At 49.4% G+C, this 20231-nt stretch overlaps 1 protein-coding gene across 1 annotated transcript in view; it reads left to right on the top strand.

The window, feature by feature from the left end:
* Siah3 (siah E3 ubiquitin protein ligase family member 3) overlaps window positions 1–14152 on the top strand; it is a 64498-nt gene extending 50346 nt beyond the window's left edge. The window contains exon 2 of the mRNA XM_059273153.1: window positions 13484–14152. Within this exon, the coding sequence (XP_059129136.1) occupies window positions 13484–14152 (669 nt within the window). The remainder of the gene's footprint in view (window positions 1–13483) is intronic.
* Window positions 14153–20231: the final 6079 nt, after the last annotated feature.

The following is a 20231-nucleotide window of genomic DNA, read 5'->3' as shown; positions in this document are numbered from 1 at the left end:
TTGGGGTAGGGTGAGCTCCAGATGCCTCCTCCCCTCCACCGATCCCCAAGGCATGGGGAGGAAAGAAAGGAAGTAAGGCCACTCTCCCTGGTGGTCACCGGGAACCCAGCCACAGGCGTTATGCAAGATAAAGAACTTTAGTCCAGTGAAGGCTGAACTAGAGGCTGGGGGCTTAATCTCTCATTAAGAGACCAGGCCTCTCTGGATAGGTGAGACAGTTGTTTAGTTCAGGGGGCCCCCAGGCAGTGGGATGGGGATTGTCTCTGGTGCATGAGCCGACTTTTTGGAGCCCAGTACCTATGGTGGGACACCTTGCACAGCCTTGGTGCAGGGAGGAGGGAGGGGCTTGGACCTGCCTCAACTGAATGTACCAGGCTTTGCCGACTCCCCATGGGAGACCTTGCCTTGGAGGAGGTGGGAATGGGGGGTGGGTTGGGGGGGAAAGCTAGGGGTTGGGAGGAGGGAAGAGAAGGGGATCTGTGGTTGGTATGTAAAATAATAGAAAACTTCTTAATAATTAGAGAGAGAGAGAGAGAGAGAGAGAAGAGAGAGAGAGAGAGAGAGAGAGAGAGAGGGAGAGCAGGCCTTTTGGAGAGTCTAGAAGCTTTCATAGAAAGAGAATGCTCTCCAATAAGGAAAAGGGGGAACAAAATAGACCGAGGTAGAAATGGAGCCATGATGAATTCTGGGAAGAAATGCCTACATGGGGACAATTTAAATCGCCTTGAAGTAGCACCAACTAATTATTCTAGAACACTAATAAACTTGTTCCTTAGAGACACACCACAGCTTTAATAACTCAGAGATGAACTGTAGATGAATGAATTATTTGGTACTGGATGGATAGCTAAGCTCCCAAGCCCAGAGGACAGCAATTTTCCCTTCTTGCTTCATACCTCCCCCAAGCCTGATTTTTATTAAATATACACCTCATATCTGGCAAAGATCTAGACTTTAATAAAACACCTGCCCCACCTCACTTATAAGAATACTGAGTGCTCTCAGTAGCTGTTTGAGGCTGCACTGTTCCTCAGGTTGGGGTGAGGGGAGCCCTTTAGTCTCCGAAAGGAGCTTTCTGGCTCTAGGATCACAGGACAAGTTACACACTCCCGCAGGCAGGCCTGTGGACTTCTTCAATGCTAGTCTTGGTTTCCCAGGCCCTGTGGCTCTCTAGAACTCATCCTCAAAGCTCTTGGTCTCCATTGTTCCGATCCAAGTGTGACTCTCACGCCCTTCTTCCCATCCCCCAGCTAGCTATTAGCATCACAGGCAACAGATGCACCATCCAATAGATGAGCCCAGCAGATGGAAAGCTGAAAGGCAGGGCCTCCTGAATTCTTAATCCTGTGAGACAGTCACATTTATTGGTGACCTAGCAACAAGAGTCATAGACACCCCTCCCACCCCACCCCCAAGAGCCCTGAAGGAAAGACACTCAAGGAAGAACGAAGTTGCTGATGAGGATTATAAGTTATAACTCAATCTGTTCATAGGATTGTCTTAAACTCACAAAGCATCATTGCCTTAACCAAATGCTTCACGATGATAATGGCGATGGTGGTGGTGGTGATGATGGTGGTGGTGGTGGTGGTGGTGATGATGATGGTGCTGGTGGTGGCAGTGGGTGGTGGTGGCTGCGGCAATCATTTATGGATGGCCAATTATATTCCACTTACTCAGGTAGGCTTGCTCTGTGCATTGTAGCCAGTATTCATTGGCAAGGTGGAAATATTCAGTTAAAGACTTTGGCTAATGAAAATATTAATCCCAACTGAAATTATCAGCTAAAGTCTTGTTAGTCAACTAAGAACCACCCACATTCCAGAACCATGGCGTGTTTCCACTGTGCCATATTTTCACTATATACATGCTCCATACCCCCTATAAAGTCCTCCTTCCAGACCTGGTCTGCCAATGTCTGTTTTTCCATCCCTTGCTCAGAGGCAGTCATTCTGTGCTCCCTCAACCCCATAAATCTCTTGCATGAGGTCTGTTGCCTGGTGTGATTTTTGTGGCATCCTTTGGCCCTGATCGCCAAGATACTCCTTCATCGCAAAACCCTTTCGATGTTTAGAAGGGCCTTCATGATTTATAATCTTGTCTACTTTAGGTAAAACTCTAGAAATTATGTCAAGTGTGGGTCCTTAGCCCCAGTCAACTAGTTTTTGCTGATGATGGTGATGTTGTATCTACTACCTTTGTCTTTCTTACTTTGGGCTCTAGTATTACGAACATTCTCTGCATCTCATTCAGTCCTTACCCACGCTCTGGGAGATCTTATAATTCCCACTTTATACATTGAGAAACTGAAGCATGAAGAGGTTAATTAAAGGGGCCAGGATTCATACCCATGTTTGTGTGACTCCAAAAATCAATTTTCTCTCTATTCAGCATCCTTGACTTCCCATCTATTCTTGATAAAATTATATATATATATATATATATATATATATATATATATATATATATATATATATATATATCCCATTTTAAAGATACACTCTTATGAAAGCCTAATTGGCCAAAAGTGGTTATTTGAACTTAAGCCTGCACTGGGGATATGGTGTGTGTGTGTGTGTGTGTGTGTGTGTGAAATAACATGGCCCTTTGCTCCAGATATGTGTGATCTGATTGTTAGCATGGCGTGTGGAGTGACTTGAGTACTCTGGGAAGGGCTCTATGAGCTACGTCTATGCCTGGGTGTAGACAACACGTCTTTTGATAGTGACATCATCTCAAGTTTCACTTATTCAGGCCAGAGTCAAATACTAAGGTAAGATATCAGAATTCTGAGCAGAGATCCCAGGTAGGCAGGAGAAGGGACCCTCCTTTTTCCCTCAGTCTTACTGTCAGGGCCCAGAAGGCTTTGAGGAATATGTGTTTTTAAGCATGGGTTCATCCAGGGTGGGAGACTCGGAGACAATCAAGGAGTCAGGATTGGCCAGGTCTAATATGATATTTTAGTGAACTGTCCATCACCTGAAGCACTGGTCAGCTTTAAAGTCTGGTGTAACTCAGTGAGGTCTGCTTCCACTTGCTTCTACTCTGATCCTACAAACCAACAGTTTGAAGACGTGTCCAAGAACAAGGACACAAGTGACTGAATAAATACTCTGGTTCCCACTGCCCTCCAGATCTTTACATACTCAAAGCCCCTGGATCGCTACAGCCATCCCTGGGAGAAAGTCACCGGTTCAGAGTTGGGCAGAGCTTTGATTTTTGTCTTTGTGGGGGGAGGAGGTGAGGAGAGCAGGTTTAAGTTATTATAGACAGTTGCTGCGGGTCCATTTGTTCAGCCGAGAAAGAATTCAGAGACAGTCAATGGGAAAGATGCCCTCGTACTGACAGCCCCGAGTTCCAGAGACTTTCAAACTGATGTTCCATGTCCGGAGACTTACAGCTTTAAGCCTTAAGCATTAGAAGCTTGTGACTCTAAGTTTTCTAAGTTAGAGGCTTGCTGTCCTAGGTGCTCACGGCAGAGGTTGGTTCTCTGGGCTTAGAGAACAAACACCCGGTGACTAGAGTTACAGTTTCCACGACTTAGGCGTCGGGACCCTCAGCTCTTTAGGCCTTGGTAGTGCTCCGGAACTCCTCTGTAGTGGCCGCAGCTCCCCTGGCTCCTTCCTCACAGCCACTTAATCTCAAGTCATTTCAATATCTGGGCCGTTCCTTGCTTTCTCAGTACTCATGCTGCCATTCGTGGTTGTAGCTCCTATAGGTTCTGTCTTCTGGTGCTTTTCAAACCCTCCAGTCCCTTCCTCGTGTGAAGACTCTGAGCTTTGGTTTTCCAACCCCTCAGCCCTCAGTAGCTCTCTGGAACTGACGGACATCTCTTAGCGTTTCTACTTTGGACTAGGCTGGCCTCGAACTCGCAGAGATCCGCCTGGCTCTGCCTCCCGAGTGCTGGGATTAAAGGCTTGAGCCACCACGACCCCGTGATTCTAGAATTTCTCAGCCACTTCTTTGCTGTGGCCGTCACTGCTGCTGTTACTGCCAAGGACAGAAACCCTAGGGTTTGGTTTGCTTTGTGTATAAACCAGCCCACCCTATTGTATCCATGATAAAGACCACAAGTAGACAAAAGATAATTCACAAAGCCTTTATCACGGCCCACAGTCAGAATACAGGGTATAGGCGAGCATCTCCGGCTAACTCAACAAGACTGAGAAACAGCTGGCTTGTATTGCCAGAAAAGGGGTATGGCATTCACAGTTCTACCAATCACAGTGTTGTATGTATTAATCTTTAGTTCCACCAGTCACAAGCCTCACATTACACCAATCTCCGGGCTTCTTGCTGAATGGCTCCAGAGGCCCCCCTCTCAGCCAGAGTGAGAATAGCTGTAGCAAGTGTAGGGTCTTCTAAAGTTTGCCAAGGATTGCTTTGGCTGGAGTGGAATCTTCCAAAATAGTGCGAGTTGCCTGGAGCAGTTGTTACTGGAGCAAGGCTTCCCGAAGCGAGCATCATGATCTCAGCATCAGCCATGGCTGTAGTGGGCCTTGCAGCTGGAGTCGACTTTCAAAGTGACCACAGAGAATCCAAAGCAGTCAGGCCAAGGAAGAGACTCTTGTCTGACAACTCCCTGCTCAAGTCACGCAGGCATAGGTTTCTGTCAGTGCTCCTCAAGCAGCTAACTGGTCCACTTCTGATCATTTTTGCTCATTTAAAGCATCAAAATGTGTCGGAATAAAGATCATAAAGATCTAACATGAAATTAACATTCTGAATAGTACTTGACGTGGTACTTACCCTCAACCAAATACCCTGAGGAAAGATTGGTCCCAAATCGTTGAGCCCTTTTAGGTGTCGAATAATGTGGTAGAGAGACACAGAAGTCCATAATGAAATTCCTAATCCCAAGAAACTTGTATTGATATAAGGAAGACAGATGTAATACTAGGACCTATATTTTTGATATATACTTTAATGTGCATTATGATTTTATAGTATTGTTAAGCATTATGGAGTGGAATGATGTAGGATGAGATATTGAGCATTGCTTTTGAGGATGACAGCCCCAGAGCAAATGTTACTTTAGGGCAGAAGTGTGGATTTTCTGACAGTGTATCAGTCAAAGGACATGGGCAGTGCAAGGGCCCTGTGCAGGTGTATGATCAGCAAGGTCAACAGACAGCACAGGCCACTGTGGACAGAGCAGAATGCATGAGATGGAAGAGAAAAGAACGTAGACTAGACAACTGAGAGGGGGCCATGATATGCTAGTTCCTGGTGAGAGAAAGTTCGGGTTTCATTGTAAATGATGAAAAACCCTTAGACTATTCAGTGAGACATGTTCCAGCCTGTCCGAGGACAAGGGCAGACACAGGAAGACCCAGGTCTTAGTTTGGGATTTTGGATACCATGACAAACTACTACAGCTTGGTGACTTACGACAATAAAGTGTGTGCTCACACCGTCCAGAGAACAAACAGTCTGGATTCAAAATGTCATTGAATACGTTCTCCTTCTGAACACTCCTGGGAGAATCCACCTGCTTCTTCCCATTCCGATGACTCCGAGCATTGCAGGGCTGTAGCTGCATCTCTCCAAGTCTGACTCTTTCTTCAGTGGCCCTCTCCCCTGCGCCCATGTTGGAGGAGGCTCCGCTGAAAGAAAGCGCCGGAGGAACCAGGCTTGTCAAACACACGGGCCTGTTTTCTTCAGCTGAAGGAAATAAATGACACTTGGACACCTGGAACACTGGAGTGACTTGGTCAAACAACCCAGTGGCCCTTTGTGATTCTACTAGGAGCCAGCCTCCACCTGAATTTCCCCCAAATCCTGAGAATTGTTTAGGCCCTAATCCTGGGCTTTGTCTCTCAGTGAATAGAACTCATCTTCACGAAAGAGGCCCCATCCTCCATCCATCAGTAAATCCACCCTTACGCTTACTGCAAATCCTTTCTCTTAGGTCCTAGCCCTGAGCATGGTTTGTCAGCTGATCGGACTCATTCTTATTGTAACAGTTATATTATCTCTATTTCCATCCTGGAAGCTTTGTTATGAAAATTGTTCTGTGGAGACCCCCCCCCCCCCCCAAGTTTGACTGTGTTTAAATGTGTAAGAGAATTAAACCACAGGATCGGACTCTCTGGAAGTTTTGATTCAGTCTGACTGAGCAGCTGTACTGTGTTTCAAAGTTCACTTCCCTGCAGGCCATGATACCTGCAGAGAACTCACCACCACCCATGTCTCCTGCTCTTGACTCTTCTAAGAGGAATTGTCACTGGATTTGGGGACCATTTGTATAACCAGAACGTATCCCAAGACTCAATTAAATCATACCTGCAAAGAACCAATTTTCCCAAATGGAGACATCACAGTCACATGTTCTGGGGTTAGCACGTAGGCATATAATCTTAAGGGTCCCCTTCTAGCACATTCTATCTAATGAGGAAGCTACTATAGTAGTCCTGAGAGTTGTTACAGATAATCTGCATCTGAGTGGCGGTCTCAGAAAGTATAAAGTGATTGGATCATGTGGGGAGGGATGGCAGGGAGGAGTCATTTCCCCTTCACACATAACTATCTGGGAGCTGCCGCTTTTGAGCAATGCTGTTGAAGATACACTTGTAGACAGACAGACACATGGCTCACCTTTCTGGAGCTCAGGCCACTGTCAAGAAAGACTCTGGATAAATGTGTTGTGTCTAGAAGGAACACGCAACCAACAGACTAGACCCTGCTGGAGGAAGGGACCCCTCGTGGGTGGATACAATGTAGCTGATCCACTGCGGCTCTGCAGAGGATGGGAAGGCTGGGAGCTTAGGATGGGACAAGTTGAATTTGTAGAGTTCTCGGTCATGATGATGTCTTTGAAGAACTTTGAAACAAGCATACCTGGGGCAATCAGGCCGTCAAATTGTCTCATGCCACCCAGGACACACTCCTGCCCACTCAGAATCTGTAAGCACACCTGCTTTCCGTGTTTAGACTTGCATATGTAACAGTTTCTAGAGGGCTACCTAAGGCTGGGGCTCTCAGTCAGCCGCAGCAGCCTCTGTGGTTAATGGCTCAACACTTCTGCTCCCAATTCCTGGCTGGCCCATCTGCTGAGCTTGCTCTTTCAGTGAAGCTCGACACATCTCCCACAGTCATCCCATGGTCCTGAAGCCACCCTACGCGGATGACTTTAGTTAGTGGGGTTCCAGGGAATTAAGTTTTAACCTTTAAACTGCTCACGTAGGCCCAGATTCCACTTCCAGCTGCAATACAAAAGTCGAACTCTGCGGAAAGTCGCTTCTAAGAAAAATCTTCTCATCTACAAGACTCATTAGCATGCTCCAAGTCTCACAGATAAAAAAAAGTCAGAGCCAGAGATAAATGGAAAGAAAGCAGCTTCCCTCCAGCCGAGTGCTCTGACTGTAGGTCTGCCCTGAACACCTGCAGGGCTCACGGCAAAATTGCAATCAAAAGTGCTCTCTCTCTCTCTTTCTCTCTCTCTCTCTCTCTCTCTCTCTCTCTCTCTCTCTCTCTCTCACACACACACACACACACACACACACCACACCTAAAACATTTCAAAGTAAAAACTCCAGGTATGAGAGACTCTACAAATATGTTTCATTTTTCTAACTTAATAATTAATACCTTCATAATAAACTATGTGTTCAATTCCAGTCAACAGTCTGTGTCCCCTTTCTTCCAAATCTGGCTCATTCTACACTGTGAGGGGCCTCCCCTGAAGCGGAGCGGACACTCTGGCTCACACAGTCAAATTCTTCTGACCTTCCCCCAGACACCCACTCATTGGCCACTCTTTGAGCCCAAGGATTTGCCTTCTGGTTGATGGATCAATGAATAACATAGACTGAAAGGAACTGTCTCAGCTATTAGGAGGGAATTCCAGCATCCCAGCCATCTGGATGGAGTATGAAAATATGGATAGAATGTGGTAGATTGGAGGGCTATGGGTGGACCCATTAGCTACCATCTTAATCACTGTTCTATTGCTGTGAAGAGACACCATGACCAAGGCAACTCTTATAAGAGAAAGCATTTAATTGAGGGCTTGTTTAGAGTTTCAGGGGCTTAGTCCATTATCATCATAGCAGGGAGTATAGCTGGAGAAGCAGCAGAGAGAGAGAAAGAGAGAGAGAGAGAGAGAGAGAGAGAGAGAGAGAGAGAGAGAGAGAGAGAGAGACTGAGACTCTGGGCTTGGCATGGGCTTTGGAAACTTCAAAGCCCACCCCTAGTGACACTCTTCCTCCAATAAGGCCACACCTCTTAATATTCTAATCCTTTCAAATAGTGCCACTCCCTGGCGACTAAGCTTTCAAATATATGAGCCTGTGGGGCCATTCTTGTTGAAGCCATATTCGTCTTATGGGAGAATGGCCCTAGAGATCAACAATAACCTTTGCTTGGCTAGAGTTACCTGTGTGTGGATAGTAGGTAAGTGTGGGACTCTTGAGCCATTTGTTAGGTCAATGATCCTGTTGAGGTACATGAGAGAAAATCAGTCTAGATTTATCCAGGGGATGGACAGATTTCCTGTGTTAACCCAGCAGACAGCACTTCCCAACCTATTTGTCCCTTACAATTGAGAAGAAAATGACTGATGCTTTCCAGTAAACCCTAAAAGGTAAAAGCAAAGTGAATGCCTCTCTGGCACATGACGTTCCTTCCTCAAGGCTTCCCTTTCGCTTCCCACCCCAACAGCTAGAGATAGGCCAGAGCCCACCTCCTTGTCAAGCTTGAATGTAGCTTCTATGTCCCATTCCTCTCAGGTGCGGCATGAGCAGCTTCCAGCTGTGGATTCGTGGACACACACACACACACACACACACACACACACACACACACACACGGATGTGTTTCTCCAGCAGCTGAGGAGCCAGGATGGAGGAGAGAGCCACCAGCGCATATGGGCAAGAAGAGGGTCCAGTTGATGAGCCATGTGATTGTTCTTTCATTCCAATAGTGCATACTCACTGGGAATCTGTTAGCCACCTGGAGCTGCAAAATGCTGGTCTATGCCCACCCCAGGACACGGCACTGGGCAAATATAACCCCCGTCGTCAGCGACTCCAGCCTGATGACTGAGGAGAGCAGGTCACCAATGACTGGCTTTCAGTGCAGGTTGAAAGTGAGTTGCTTTACGACCACGTCACAGGTCAGGGGGCAAGGCGGTAACCCTGTCATCAGGCTGGGACCATGTCCTGACACAGCTGAGTGAACCAGTGTGTCCTACAGGAGGTGATTAAAATGCATCTGGGCTGCAAGTGTGTGCCAAGCATGTGTGTGTGCCAGGCACTGTACTCACATCCACAGTGAGTCTGGTGAGAAGATAACACAGATAAACCAACTGATGCTGCTCGGCAAGGGAGTGGACCTAGAAGCAGAAGGCCCCGCGGTCTCAAGCCTAGGGACTCAAGGGTGCATTCTGCTGATGTTCTCACAGTGACACTCCCGTTTTCTTTCTGATCCCTCATGTGACCAGGGATCTCCTTTAAAAGAGGACCAGCCTCCTGGGAGGCTTTGAGGTCACAGTCTGGTGTCCATGTGGTCATCTCCGTGGATTTCTTACGTTATTTATTTGTCACTCGTGAGTCTTGGTTTAAAACAGATTTATCCACCAAAGTTGTCGTTTTCTTCCTTTTGCAGTAGCACCCATTTCCCTCTTACCGAGTAAATTGATGGCATGGATACATCCTGACTCACCAACACCTCCACACCCAACTGTAGGGGTCTTAGTCACCAGGAGAGAAACTGCATGCAGAAATAGTTCTCTTTGTTCATTTTTTGGTGGTGGGGTTGGGCGCTCTCTCTCTCTCTCTCTCTCTCTCTCTCTCTCTCTCTCTCTCTCTCATTCTGTCTCTCTCTGTCTCTCTCCTCTCTCTCTGACTCTGTCTCCCTTCTCTCTGTCTTGCTCTGTCTCTGTCTCTGTCTCTCTCTCTCTGTCTCTCTGTGTGTCTTTCTCTCTGTGTATGTGTCTGTCTCTCTCTCTCTCTGTCTCTCTCTCTCTCTCTCTCTGTCTCTCCCTCTCTCTCCTCTCCCTTTCTCCCTCCTTTCAGTTCTCTGACAGTCTCATCCATGTACATAATGAATCTCAGTCATTTTCATTGCCCTCTCTCATTCACCTCCCTTCGAAACCTTCTTCTTCGCTACAAACACCCTTCCGCCTCCATGTCTTCCTTTTGCATGTGATCCACTCATTCAATTAGAGTTGCTTCCAAGAGCAAGGGTAGAGTTTTGTTTTTGTTTTTGTTCTTTGTCACAAGGGCCACTGTTCAGTGGCTACACCAATGAGGAAAAGGGCACCTTCTCCCCCAGCAACCATTAACTGCCAATAGTCCCCACACACACACACCATTAGGGGTAGGGCCTCAAGGCCCCCCTCCCAGCCATGATGAAATGTTGGCTGGACCAGTCTTGTACAGGTCTTGTACGAATGACCACAGCTCCGGTGAGTCCATGCGTACAGTGGCCATGTCACGTCCAAAAGATGTATTTCTGTCTGTCTCCCTGCCCTCTGGCTCTGACATTCTTTCTTCCCCATCTTCAGCACTGTTCTCTGAGCCTTGGAGGGAGACGTGCGTGCAGATGTCCCATGTAGGGCCAAGCGCTCCACCATCACTAACCCTTTGCACTGTGACAGGCTGTGAGTCTCTGCACTAACTGCCCCTTCCTGCCCTTAGGGGCTTCTCTGAGTATAGCACTAATCTACGCTTATAAAGAGGAGCATTTACAAAAGCAGCTTGACAATTTTTTTTTTCTGAGACAGGGTCTCACACTACAGCCCAGGCTGACCTCAAACTCATGGTCATTCTCCTGCCTCAGCCTCCCAAATTCAGGAATTACAGCCTATAGTGAAGTAAAACCTTAAGCTTCTGTAAGTCCCGTCTCAGAGGCTGGGTACCAAGTATTTACAGAAGAAACTTGCGGGACCCATTCGCCGAATGGGGAATTTGTCTGACTTCTCCTAACTGGCTCTCCTCACACATCACAGAGAGTCCATTCAGAGCATCTGCTACGCTGATTGACAAGCCACTAATTTCCCCAATGAGAACCCATGCGTAAGTGTTAATTAGCAGCATCTGGTGTGAATCAGAAATACAGATACCAATTGAGGCAATTGTACTCATTATCTCTGGTGTATGGTCTTTTCCAATAAAACGTTAGGTGATCATGCTGAGGTGCGAATTCCCGGAACAAGCATTGACAGCACCCGGGAGCATGGTGTTAAAATGTATGCATTTAGATCCCACTCGCCGTGAGAAAGTATTTTAAAGAAGAATGAAGGCATGATCATACAGCCCACAGGAACATGCCACCCAGCTAAGCCCCGAGATTCAGCTAAGAACTGAATTTGGGGGTGGGGGCAGGTATGTGCTACATAGAAAGGATGCCCTGTCTCAGTGACGAAGATTCATTGTGACTTCTTAGCTCACTTTGTTGTTGTTGTTGTTGTTTTGTTTTGTTTTGTGACACAGAGTTTCTTTGTGTAACAGTCCTGGCTGTCCTGGAACTCACTTGTAGACCAGGCTGGCCTCAAACTCACAGAGATCCGCTTGCCTCTGCCTCCCGAGGGCTAGAATTAAAGGCGTGCGCCACCATTCTCGGCCTTAGCTCACTTCTTAACCATTGGTGGAGTGTTCCAGTGTCCTCCCGTGCTTGTGATGTTCGTAGTCACTGCAGGTTTTGAGAGAAAGATGTGGAGAGACAGGAAAACCAAATAAGCAACATTCCGCTTTTCCCTCTGACTTTCTTTCCCAGAAACAGAAAATGGTTAAACACTAAAGCATTAAGTCACATTTATCCTCACTTCCGGGCCGACCTGACTGCTTACTTGGGATCAGGCCTTGACGTTAGCCCCATCCTGTAATCCTTGCTCCCAGGATTCCACCACTCAACCTGTTCGTTCCTCCACTGTCTGGATAAAGGGCCTTGGCAACATCAAACCCGCCCCTTCTCCTAGGATTCAGCCCTTGCTCACGAGTACAAACAAACGTCAGTGCATCACTGAAAGCTGTTGGCAGAATCTCCTTTCTGTTCAAGTAGCATGGCCCGGTTCCTCGAGGCCAGTGAAAGGAAAACCAACCCTCTGAGTGAGCCTCCTGGCCACGGGGATCAGAAGCTGGAGAGAGGGTCCCGGATAATTCCAAGGACGGGTTCCCCCTCCTGAAGCCAGGATTCAGAAGGACAGCCATTACCAAGCAGAGGAGTGTGGCTGATCAAATTAAGAAATGTGTTTTAAAATTCAATTACACCCTCGGTGGAAATAGTCTCACTAATGGTTAGGGATAGAATTATACCCAGTCTATAAAGCCTAACATTTCTAAACCCAATTTTGTGCATTATTCTAAAGGTTAATTCAAAACCTCTCTTCCAAATGGGAAGTTAAACACAGCCAATAGAAGGACCGCATCCACTGCCTGGCTAAGGGTTTATCAGTGGTAAGAGTTCATTAGTTTTAATTAGTGTAATCACTAATGTTGCATTAACAGTTTAGTAAAGGAAAGTAATTACTCACACATCCACTGTATTAGATGGGAAGATTAGGATTCATTTTCCAAAAAATGATTAGCATTTTGCCAATTAAACAAATCCCTTCTCCCTGCCAGCAGCCCCGTGACCTCCCTCACCCAGGATCGTTTAAATGAAACATATTTTGCATCAAAAGATGGAACAGGGAGGAATGGAGAGTTAAGGCTGCGTTTATTTTTAGTTCTTTCTCCGAATGCAGAGAGTGCGCAGGTCTCCGTGAGTTCATGATGCCATACTCCATTTGCATAGCCATTTGCTTCGGTCTCCTCTGATTTATGCCCCTGTCTTCCATGTGACGCCGCAGCGATTGAAAAAACAAAAATGGCTAGCGATGGTGGAAGATGAAACCAGAAAGACTAGGTGGAAGGGCCATCACTTGGGTCCAATACTGGGACTCCATATTAGCACGTCTATTGATGTTGAACCTCTTCGGGTCTTGCTTAGGTTGCCATGTTGCGGCAATATCGTGTCATTCCCAGGGGACACCATCTCACAGAAGGTGTCCAGGTCCTCTGGATCTTACAATCCCCCCCCCAACCCCCCCCCCACTCCCCACCCCCCCACCCCCCCGCCCTTCCACGATGTTCCCTGAGCCTTAGGTACAGGAGTCGTGTTGCAGATGTATCTGTTGGGGCTGGGCACCTCGGGACCAGTTGTTCTCTGCGTTTTGACCAGTTGTGGTTTTCTGTAATGATCTCCATCTGCCAAAAAAAAAAAAAAAAAAAAAAAAAAAAAAAAAGCTTTTGATGAAAACTGAAAGTTACATTTATCAGGCAAAGCCAGTTTGAGAGCTGGCCTGTGGGTGTGGAGATGGCAAACAGGCTTAATCCCAGAGAAAGAGGGAGGGAGAGCGAGAGGGAGAGCGAGAGAAACATGCAAACATTCCCTGTCTTCACTGTACAGTCTGCCTTTAACACTTCTAACATCAGGAGAGCCGCACTGGGCACCAGAGACAAGCCTCGCACCCCACTAACGCTCTTCTCTTTCTTTCCAGTATGTGTCCGGTAGACGGGCCATCACTCAGAACTCCACAGAGCAAGGCAGCTTCCACCCGCTCCATCTTCCCCACCACCATCACCACCACCGTCACCACAGCCACCTGTGCCACCATGCCCGTCCGCGCCACCTCCACCACCAGGAGGCAGGGATGCACAGCGCTCAGGTGACAGCCTGCCTATGCCCGCTCTTCTCCTGCCAGTGGGAAGGTCACCTGGAGGTGGTGGTGCCTCACCTGCGGCAGATCCACAGGATTGACATCCTGCAAGGGGCAGAGATCGTCTTCCTGGCCACAGACATGCACCTCCCCGCGCCCGCCGACTGGATCATCATGCACTCTTGCCTGGGCCACCACTTCCTGCTGGTGCTCAGGAAACAGGAACGGCACGAAGGGCACCCTCAGTTCTTTGCAACCATGATGCTGATCGGGACCCCCACCCAGGCCGACTGCTTCACCTATCGCCTGGAGCTCAACAGAAACCACAGGCGTCTCAAATGGGAAGCCACCCCGAGATCTGTCCTGGAGTGTGTGGACTCGGTCATCACGGATGGGGACTGCCTGGTTCTCAACACCTCGCTGGCCCAGCTCTTCTCTGACAATGGCAGCCTCGCCATCGGAATCGCCATCACCGCCACCGAGGTCGGTGCCACGGATGCCGAGATGTGAGACCAGGAGCCGCTGGATATTCCCACTGCCTGTGCACCTTGGACCTCCAGCTGTCAGGACCTTCTTCTTCCCCTTCCTTCCTTCCTTCCTTCCTTCCTTCCTTCCTTCCTTCCTTCCTTCTTTTCTTTCTTTTTTCGTCTCAGGTAATTTGTGGTATTAGTTTTCATCTGCCCATGGGGCATTATGTTATGTAAACATCTGTGATTCAAGATCTTGGTGTGAAATCTGTCCTGTGTTGTTGGTAAAGTTTTGTAGAACGTTTGGAAGGTTCTACCAGAATAGTTATTTCCTGCCACCACTGGTCTCTCTCTACTGCTCCCGAAGGGAGCAAATACTGAGGAGCAGAGCACGGGTGTTACTGGAGGCTCGGCTTCCAAACAGTTCCTTCCTCTTCTTTTCCGCTGATTAAGGCAGAGCTTAACCTGTCACAGCTGAGGCGGCCGGCCGTGATGGACGCCTTCCCAGGAGTCTTGGGGTCAAAGCTAAGCTGCATGAGCATGAGCGACGTGTCTTCTCCACAGCGGAGTCACCTAGAGACACACTTTGTGTCAGAAGCAGTCACCTGATCCAGGGCTGGGGACAGCTGTCAGATCCCAAACCCTCTGTTTTTCAAGTTCTCCTGGCCTCATTCCCTGGCCATGCCATTCCCTTTGGCTTTGCAGTTAAAGCCCAGATGTTCTTGATGCCTTTCTGGAAATCGCTTTGCCTCTGGTGAGAAGCAGGATAGGTATGATGCAGGAGAAAAGCTAGAAGAAAGAAGAAGGCATCTGATTAACCTCTAACCTCTGGGAGGGCGTGCTAACCTCTGGAAGACATGCTTGTCTTGGCGAGACGTTTTAAATACATAAATTATGAATCCATCACCCCCACCCCCACCACTAGAGTAATACCTTCTTGTATCAGACAGAGAGCCACTCTGTCCTTGATGGTTTATACATAAGAGCCACCATCAAACAGCGGGACTCCAGAAAGAAGCAACTCCAACCTCCAGCCTGAGGAGCTGACTCTGACACACTCTAGGCCTCCCCCTGGCCTCTCCTTCCTCTCTAACATGCTCTGTAACCCTGTTCAGCACATAAGCATGGCTGCTTAGGAGTAAGCTCAGCATATGCAAAAGGAAGCCTCAGGAACCCACCTCACCTCACCCTCCACTCCCGACCTCTACCCCCTCAGCCCCCAACTCCCACCCCCACACCACACCCACCCACCCCTCCCCTCACTCCCTACCCACCACCAGCCTCATCCCTCCTCCCATCCCCCTCCTCCTCCCCTCCTCATCTTCCCACCCCCTAGAGGCTGCTCTCTCTTGTTTTGTTGTTAGAACAATACATCAGCCTTTGGGGAAAGACCTTCCTGCACTGGAGGAAAATGGGGGTGGGGGTGGGGGCGGGGGGTGGGGGTGGTGTCTTCACTCTGCTTTCTTTCTGTTCTAAGTCGCACACCTGAAAACCTTCCCCATGGGTCCACGTGTCCACAACATCCTTTCGGTCACTGTCCAGGTGCTAGGGGAAAACATGGCACCCCAAACCAGCCCAGCTCTCCACAGGGCTGTGTGGGCCTTTCTCCAGCTCATTCCCTTACCTCAGGCACACCAGCTGGGCCTGGCTGGCCTCCGAGTGAACACTCAGTTTCGGGCAGATTGTCCTGGCTGCTGCCCATCGGCAATCTTTTCCCCACCAAAATTAATTCATCTAAAAATACACTACCCATCTCCCAAACTGGTTGATCTTCCAGCCACTTTTGCTGTGGCACTGGAAGATTAGGTTTATAGAACTGTGAGAACACAGTTCTTTCCAGTCATCCAGTCATTGCTGGGTCTCGGAACTAGGGCTTCATCTCTCCATCTAGGGCCTGAGGAGCACAGCTAACTTTACTCACAGATTAGCACAAAGATGAGGCTCTGAGGTATCCTGAAGCTTGTGTCCTGTGGGCTCCAGGCCATTAGCCTCCAACCACAGAGGGCCCAGACCCAAGGCTGCTGTGTCGGCCCCAGGAGAGACCAGCTGGTGTGGCTCCTTTCCTGCAACCCAGGACCTCCCTAGCTGTCTAGAGGTGTCAGAAGCCACAGTTCCATTCCTGGCTTCTGATGGTCATTTGTAACGCACAGGTGCCCCCAACTAAACACACACAACACCTCAAGAAGAACACACGTAGTGCTTACAGGACTCGGAGCTCCTGCAACATGGCCTTTCCCTTGCTGCTGAGCCAAACTAGGAAGGACTGCAGGCCGTGGTTACCGCACACTGCATTATGGGTAAGTGATCCCGGGCACTGACTTGAATGGTGGTTCCTATTCATCTTCAGAACAAAGGTTAGGAAATGTCTTCTTTTCCTCCAACTATGGTGCTCCCAAGACGGCTTTTCTCTCCACACTAGTATGGGAAGAACGGAAGACAAAGGAGCACGCTAATACTGGTGAATTGGAAACGAGGAGAGGAGTGAGAAACGGCGTGTTTGAGCGTTAGTGCTACCAAAAGGCTCTCTCCTTTAGTCTTGAGTAAATCCTCACCACTCTCCTCAATACGCAGGTTGAGAGACACACCATGACCTTGTCAAGGTCACACGTCAGACCACATGTAAAACTCAGCTCTACTGGTTCAGACTTAGCATTCTCAATAGGAAGACGACCCCCTAGTATTCAGCAGGGTCTTGCTTCAGCAGTTGGAGATTGGAGACTTGAAAACTGAGTGGGTCTTCACCCTGGAATGATGAGGAGAATCCAGAGGGAAAGGCTGGAGTGAAATCCGCTTTTAGTGGCATCTTGGCATTGTGGAAGCGAGCCGGTCCCAGGGAGGCGGGAAGGAAGAGGCCCATGGAGGTCTCTGTGGCCCCGTGTCCTTTTGCCTCCTTCGCCCACCGCCAGGGCCTCGTGCTCATGGATCCTGGAACCCGGTTTCCTCCTTCATGCCAAGACACTCAACTTGAGAAATTCTCTGAGGAATTAACAGAAGGCATAGACAGACAGACAGACAGTAGCACTGATGAGAGACACAGCTGTCTGTATTTGAACCGGCAGCTGTGAGCAGTTTGTCCAGAAGGTGTTTGAAGAGAAGCAGGCCTTGCCTTGAGTCTGAGCCTACATGAATGACGGATGGAGTCTTAGCGATACAATGAAGATTGTTCCTAACAGTGAGTATGCGTATGAACCTGTACCTGGGATAGTTCGAACATTCCAGCAGCCACTGGGGACATTTAGAAATGATCAGGATAGCGGTCACAGTAGGCCTGTGGCTGCCACTGACTGAAAGTTTCCTATATGACCCAGGGGGATAAGTACTTGGAAGTTATTATCCCACATAATCCTCAAAACAACCACACGAAGCTGCTGCGATGTGTCATGACGGATGAGAAACTGCAGTTAGCAAACAGCAAAGCCAGCTCCACAGCCAGGCTTCCAACCAACTCCATCCACGTCATCTCTATGAACTCGTGTTCCGGAGTTGCAGAAAGACCCAGTCATCAAGTCCGACCGGCATGGAAACCCTGCTTTAGTATTTCAGTACTAAATGTACCCTTTCTCTTCCTCTTGTCTCCTTTTCTTCCAGCCCAATAGCTGACTTGTATCCACATCGTTCCATTTTTAGAATTTTGTAGGTCACTTATTACAACCATTATTGAAAATTAACGTATATAATCTTACAATTAAATAAATTCTATTTAAAACAAAGACAATACTCAGGCTTCATTGCTTCCTGATTCTTCCTGCGCTCCTGATGCCATTTGCCTCACATCAGCAAGGAACACGCTCACAATGCTGCACCGGCGCCTACCTACCTCCCAACTCAGCATCCAGGGGCTTGAGAGTGAGAGCTTGCAATCAGCTAGGCTAGAAGGATTTACACTACAGCCATTGGCAAATACTCTACGCCAAAAGAGTACCAGAAAGTTAATTCTTAAGCCTTTACCGTCATAGCACAGTCTAAATACTGCTGATGCCCACAGGGTGGGGAGAGGCCTTTGGAAGGAGACGTTCTTGGTGAGTAGAAAGCTGTCTGGGAAATGCGACTCTATTGGGGAAGAGACCCTGGGCCTCCAAGTAGCTTCCAAGAGCATTTCTTACCCAGAACACCCTTCAAACTTCCCTACCCTGGCCTATGCTGCTGTGAAAAATCCTATCTGTTGGCTTTCATGGAGAACCACGGCCCACAAAAAACAGCCTATTGGCAACCCCGACCTAAAAGCAAAACCAAGCTCTGTAAAACTGGAATCCCCTCCATCACTTTCCCTCATGGCTTCCCCACCCTTCTTCTCCCTTACCTATAGGTCAAAATGTTCTCTAAAGAAATGCTTTACTTTGAAACTAGAGATTGGAAACACCCAACAGTTGAGGAAGACATAAGTAGTGGTTTCGAATACTACATAAAATGTGTTGCCAAGGAAGGGAAGGGAGACCCTGGTGTGTTATCAATCAAGAGGCCGAGAAGGCATAGGTAAGGGGAGGTCATGGGAAGGACAGAGGCCAGCACCTTCCTTCCTGCTCTGGCTACTTTACTTGATATAACCCAACAAGGAGACTGCCAGGGTGGGCATGGTTCCCACTGTCAAAAAAGTCACAGGACCTTGGAAGTCCTGTGCCTGGAAACAGGCAGATAATCTGAGGTGAATTGTGAATCAAGGGGCTGGAGAGACGACTCAGTCCATAAGATGCTGGCTGTGTGTGCGTGATGACTAGAATCTGTCCCCAGCACTCACATAAAAGCCCGGGGAGGCAGGTGCCCTTCTACCACAACCGGGAAGGATCCCCTTCTCCAAGACCCTTGGCAGACCCTGCAGTCTCCACGCCCTGCCCCCACGCCCATCTGCCTGAGCCCCAAGCCTCTTCCTGAGACTTAGAGGCCGGCCCCCAGCTCCCATCTTGCCCAGGACTTCCCTTCTGAAGCACAGGTGAGTGCCCTAGCTTGCCCCCGACCCCATCCCTGGGCACCAGCCACTCCGGGGAAGACCTGCCCAACTTGGGCCCAGGTTCTGGTCCCCGGGCAGGTGCCCTTCTACCACAACCGGGAAGGATCCCCTTCTCCAAGACCCCTGGCAGACCCTGCAGTCTCCACGCCCTGCCCCCACGCCCATCTGCCTGAGCCCCAAGCCTCTTCCTGAGACTTAGAGGCCGGCCCCCAGCTCCCATCTTGCCCAGGACTTCCCTTCTGAAGCACAGGTGAGTGCCCTAGCTTGCCACGGACCCCATCCCTGGGCACCAGCCACTCCGGGGAAGACCTGCCCAACTTGGGCCCAGGTTCTGGTCCCCGGGCAGGTGCCCTTCTACCACAACCTGGAAGGATCCCTTCTCCAAGACCCCTGGCAGACCCTGCAGTCTCCACGCCCTGCCCCCACGCCCATCCGCCTGAGCCCCAAGCCTCTTCCTGAGACTTAGAGGCCAGGCCCCCCAGCTCCCATCTTGCCCAGGACTTCCCTTCTGAAGCACAGGTGAGTGCCCTAGCTTGCCCCCGACCCCATCCCTGGGCACCAGCCACTCCGGGGAAGACCTGCCCAACTTGGGCCCAGGTTCTGGTCCCCGGGCAGGTGCCCTTCTACCCCAACCGGGAAAGATCCCCTTCTCCAAGACCCCTGGCAGACCCTGCAGTCTCCACGCCCTGCCCCCACGCCCATCTGCCTGAGCCCCAAGCCTCTTCCTGAGACTTAGAGGCCGGCCCCCAGCTCCCATCTTGCCCAGGACTTCCCTTCTGAAGCACAGGTGAGTGCCCTAGCTTGCCCCCGACCCCATCCCTGGGCACCAGCCACTCCGGGGAAGACCTGCCCAACTTGGGCCCAGGTTCTGGTCCCCGGGCAGGTGCCCTTCTACCACAACCTGGAAGGATCCCCTTCTCCAAGACCCCTGGCAGACCCTGCAGTCTCCACGCCCTGCCCCCACGCCCATCCGCCTGAGCCCCAAGCCTCTTCCTGAGACTTAGAGGCCAGGCCCCCCAGCTCCCATCTTGCCCAGGACTTCCCTTCTGAAGCACAGGTGAGTGCCCTAGCTTGCCCCGGACCCCATCCCTGGGCACCAGCAACTCCAGGGAAGACCTGCCCAACTTGGCCCCAGGTTCTGGTCCCTGGGCAGGTGCCCTTCTAGCCCCACCGGGAA

Source organism: Peromyscus eremicus, chromosome 9 (genome assembly GCF_949786415.1).
Source record: "Peromyscus eremicus chromosome 9, PerEre_H2_v1, whole genome shotgun sequence".
Lineage (NCBI taxonomy): Eukaryota > Metazoa > Chordata > Mammalia > Rodentia > Cricetidae > Peromyscus > Peromyscus eremicus.
This window is presented reverse-complemented; position numbering and strand designations above follow the sequence as displayed.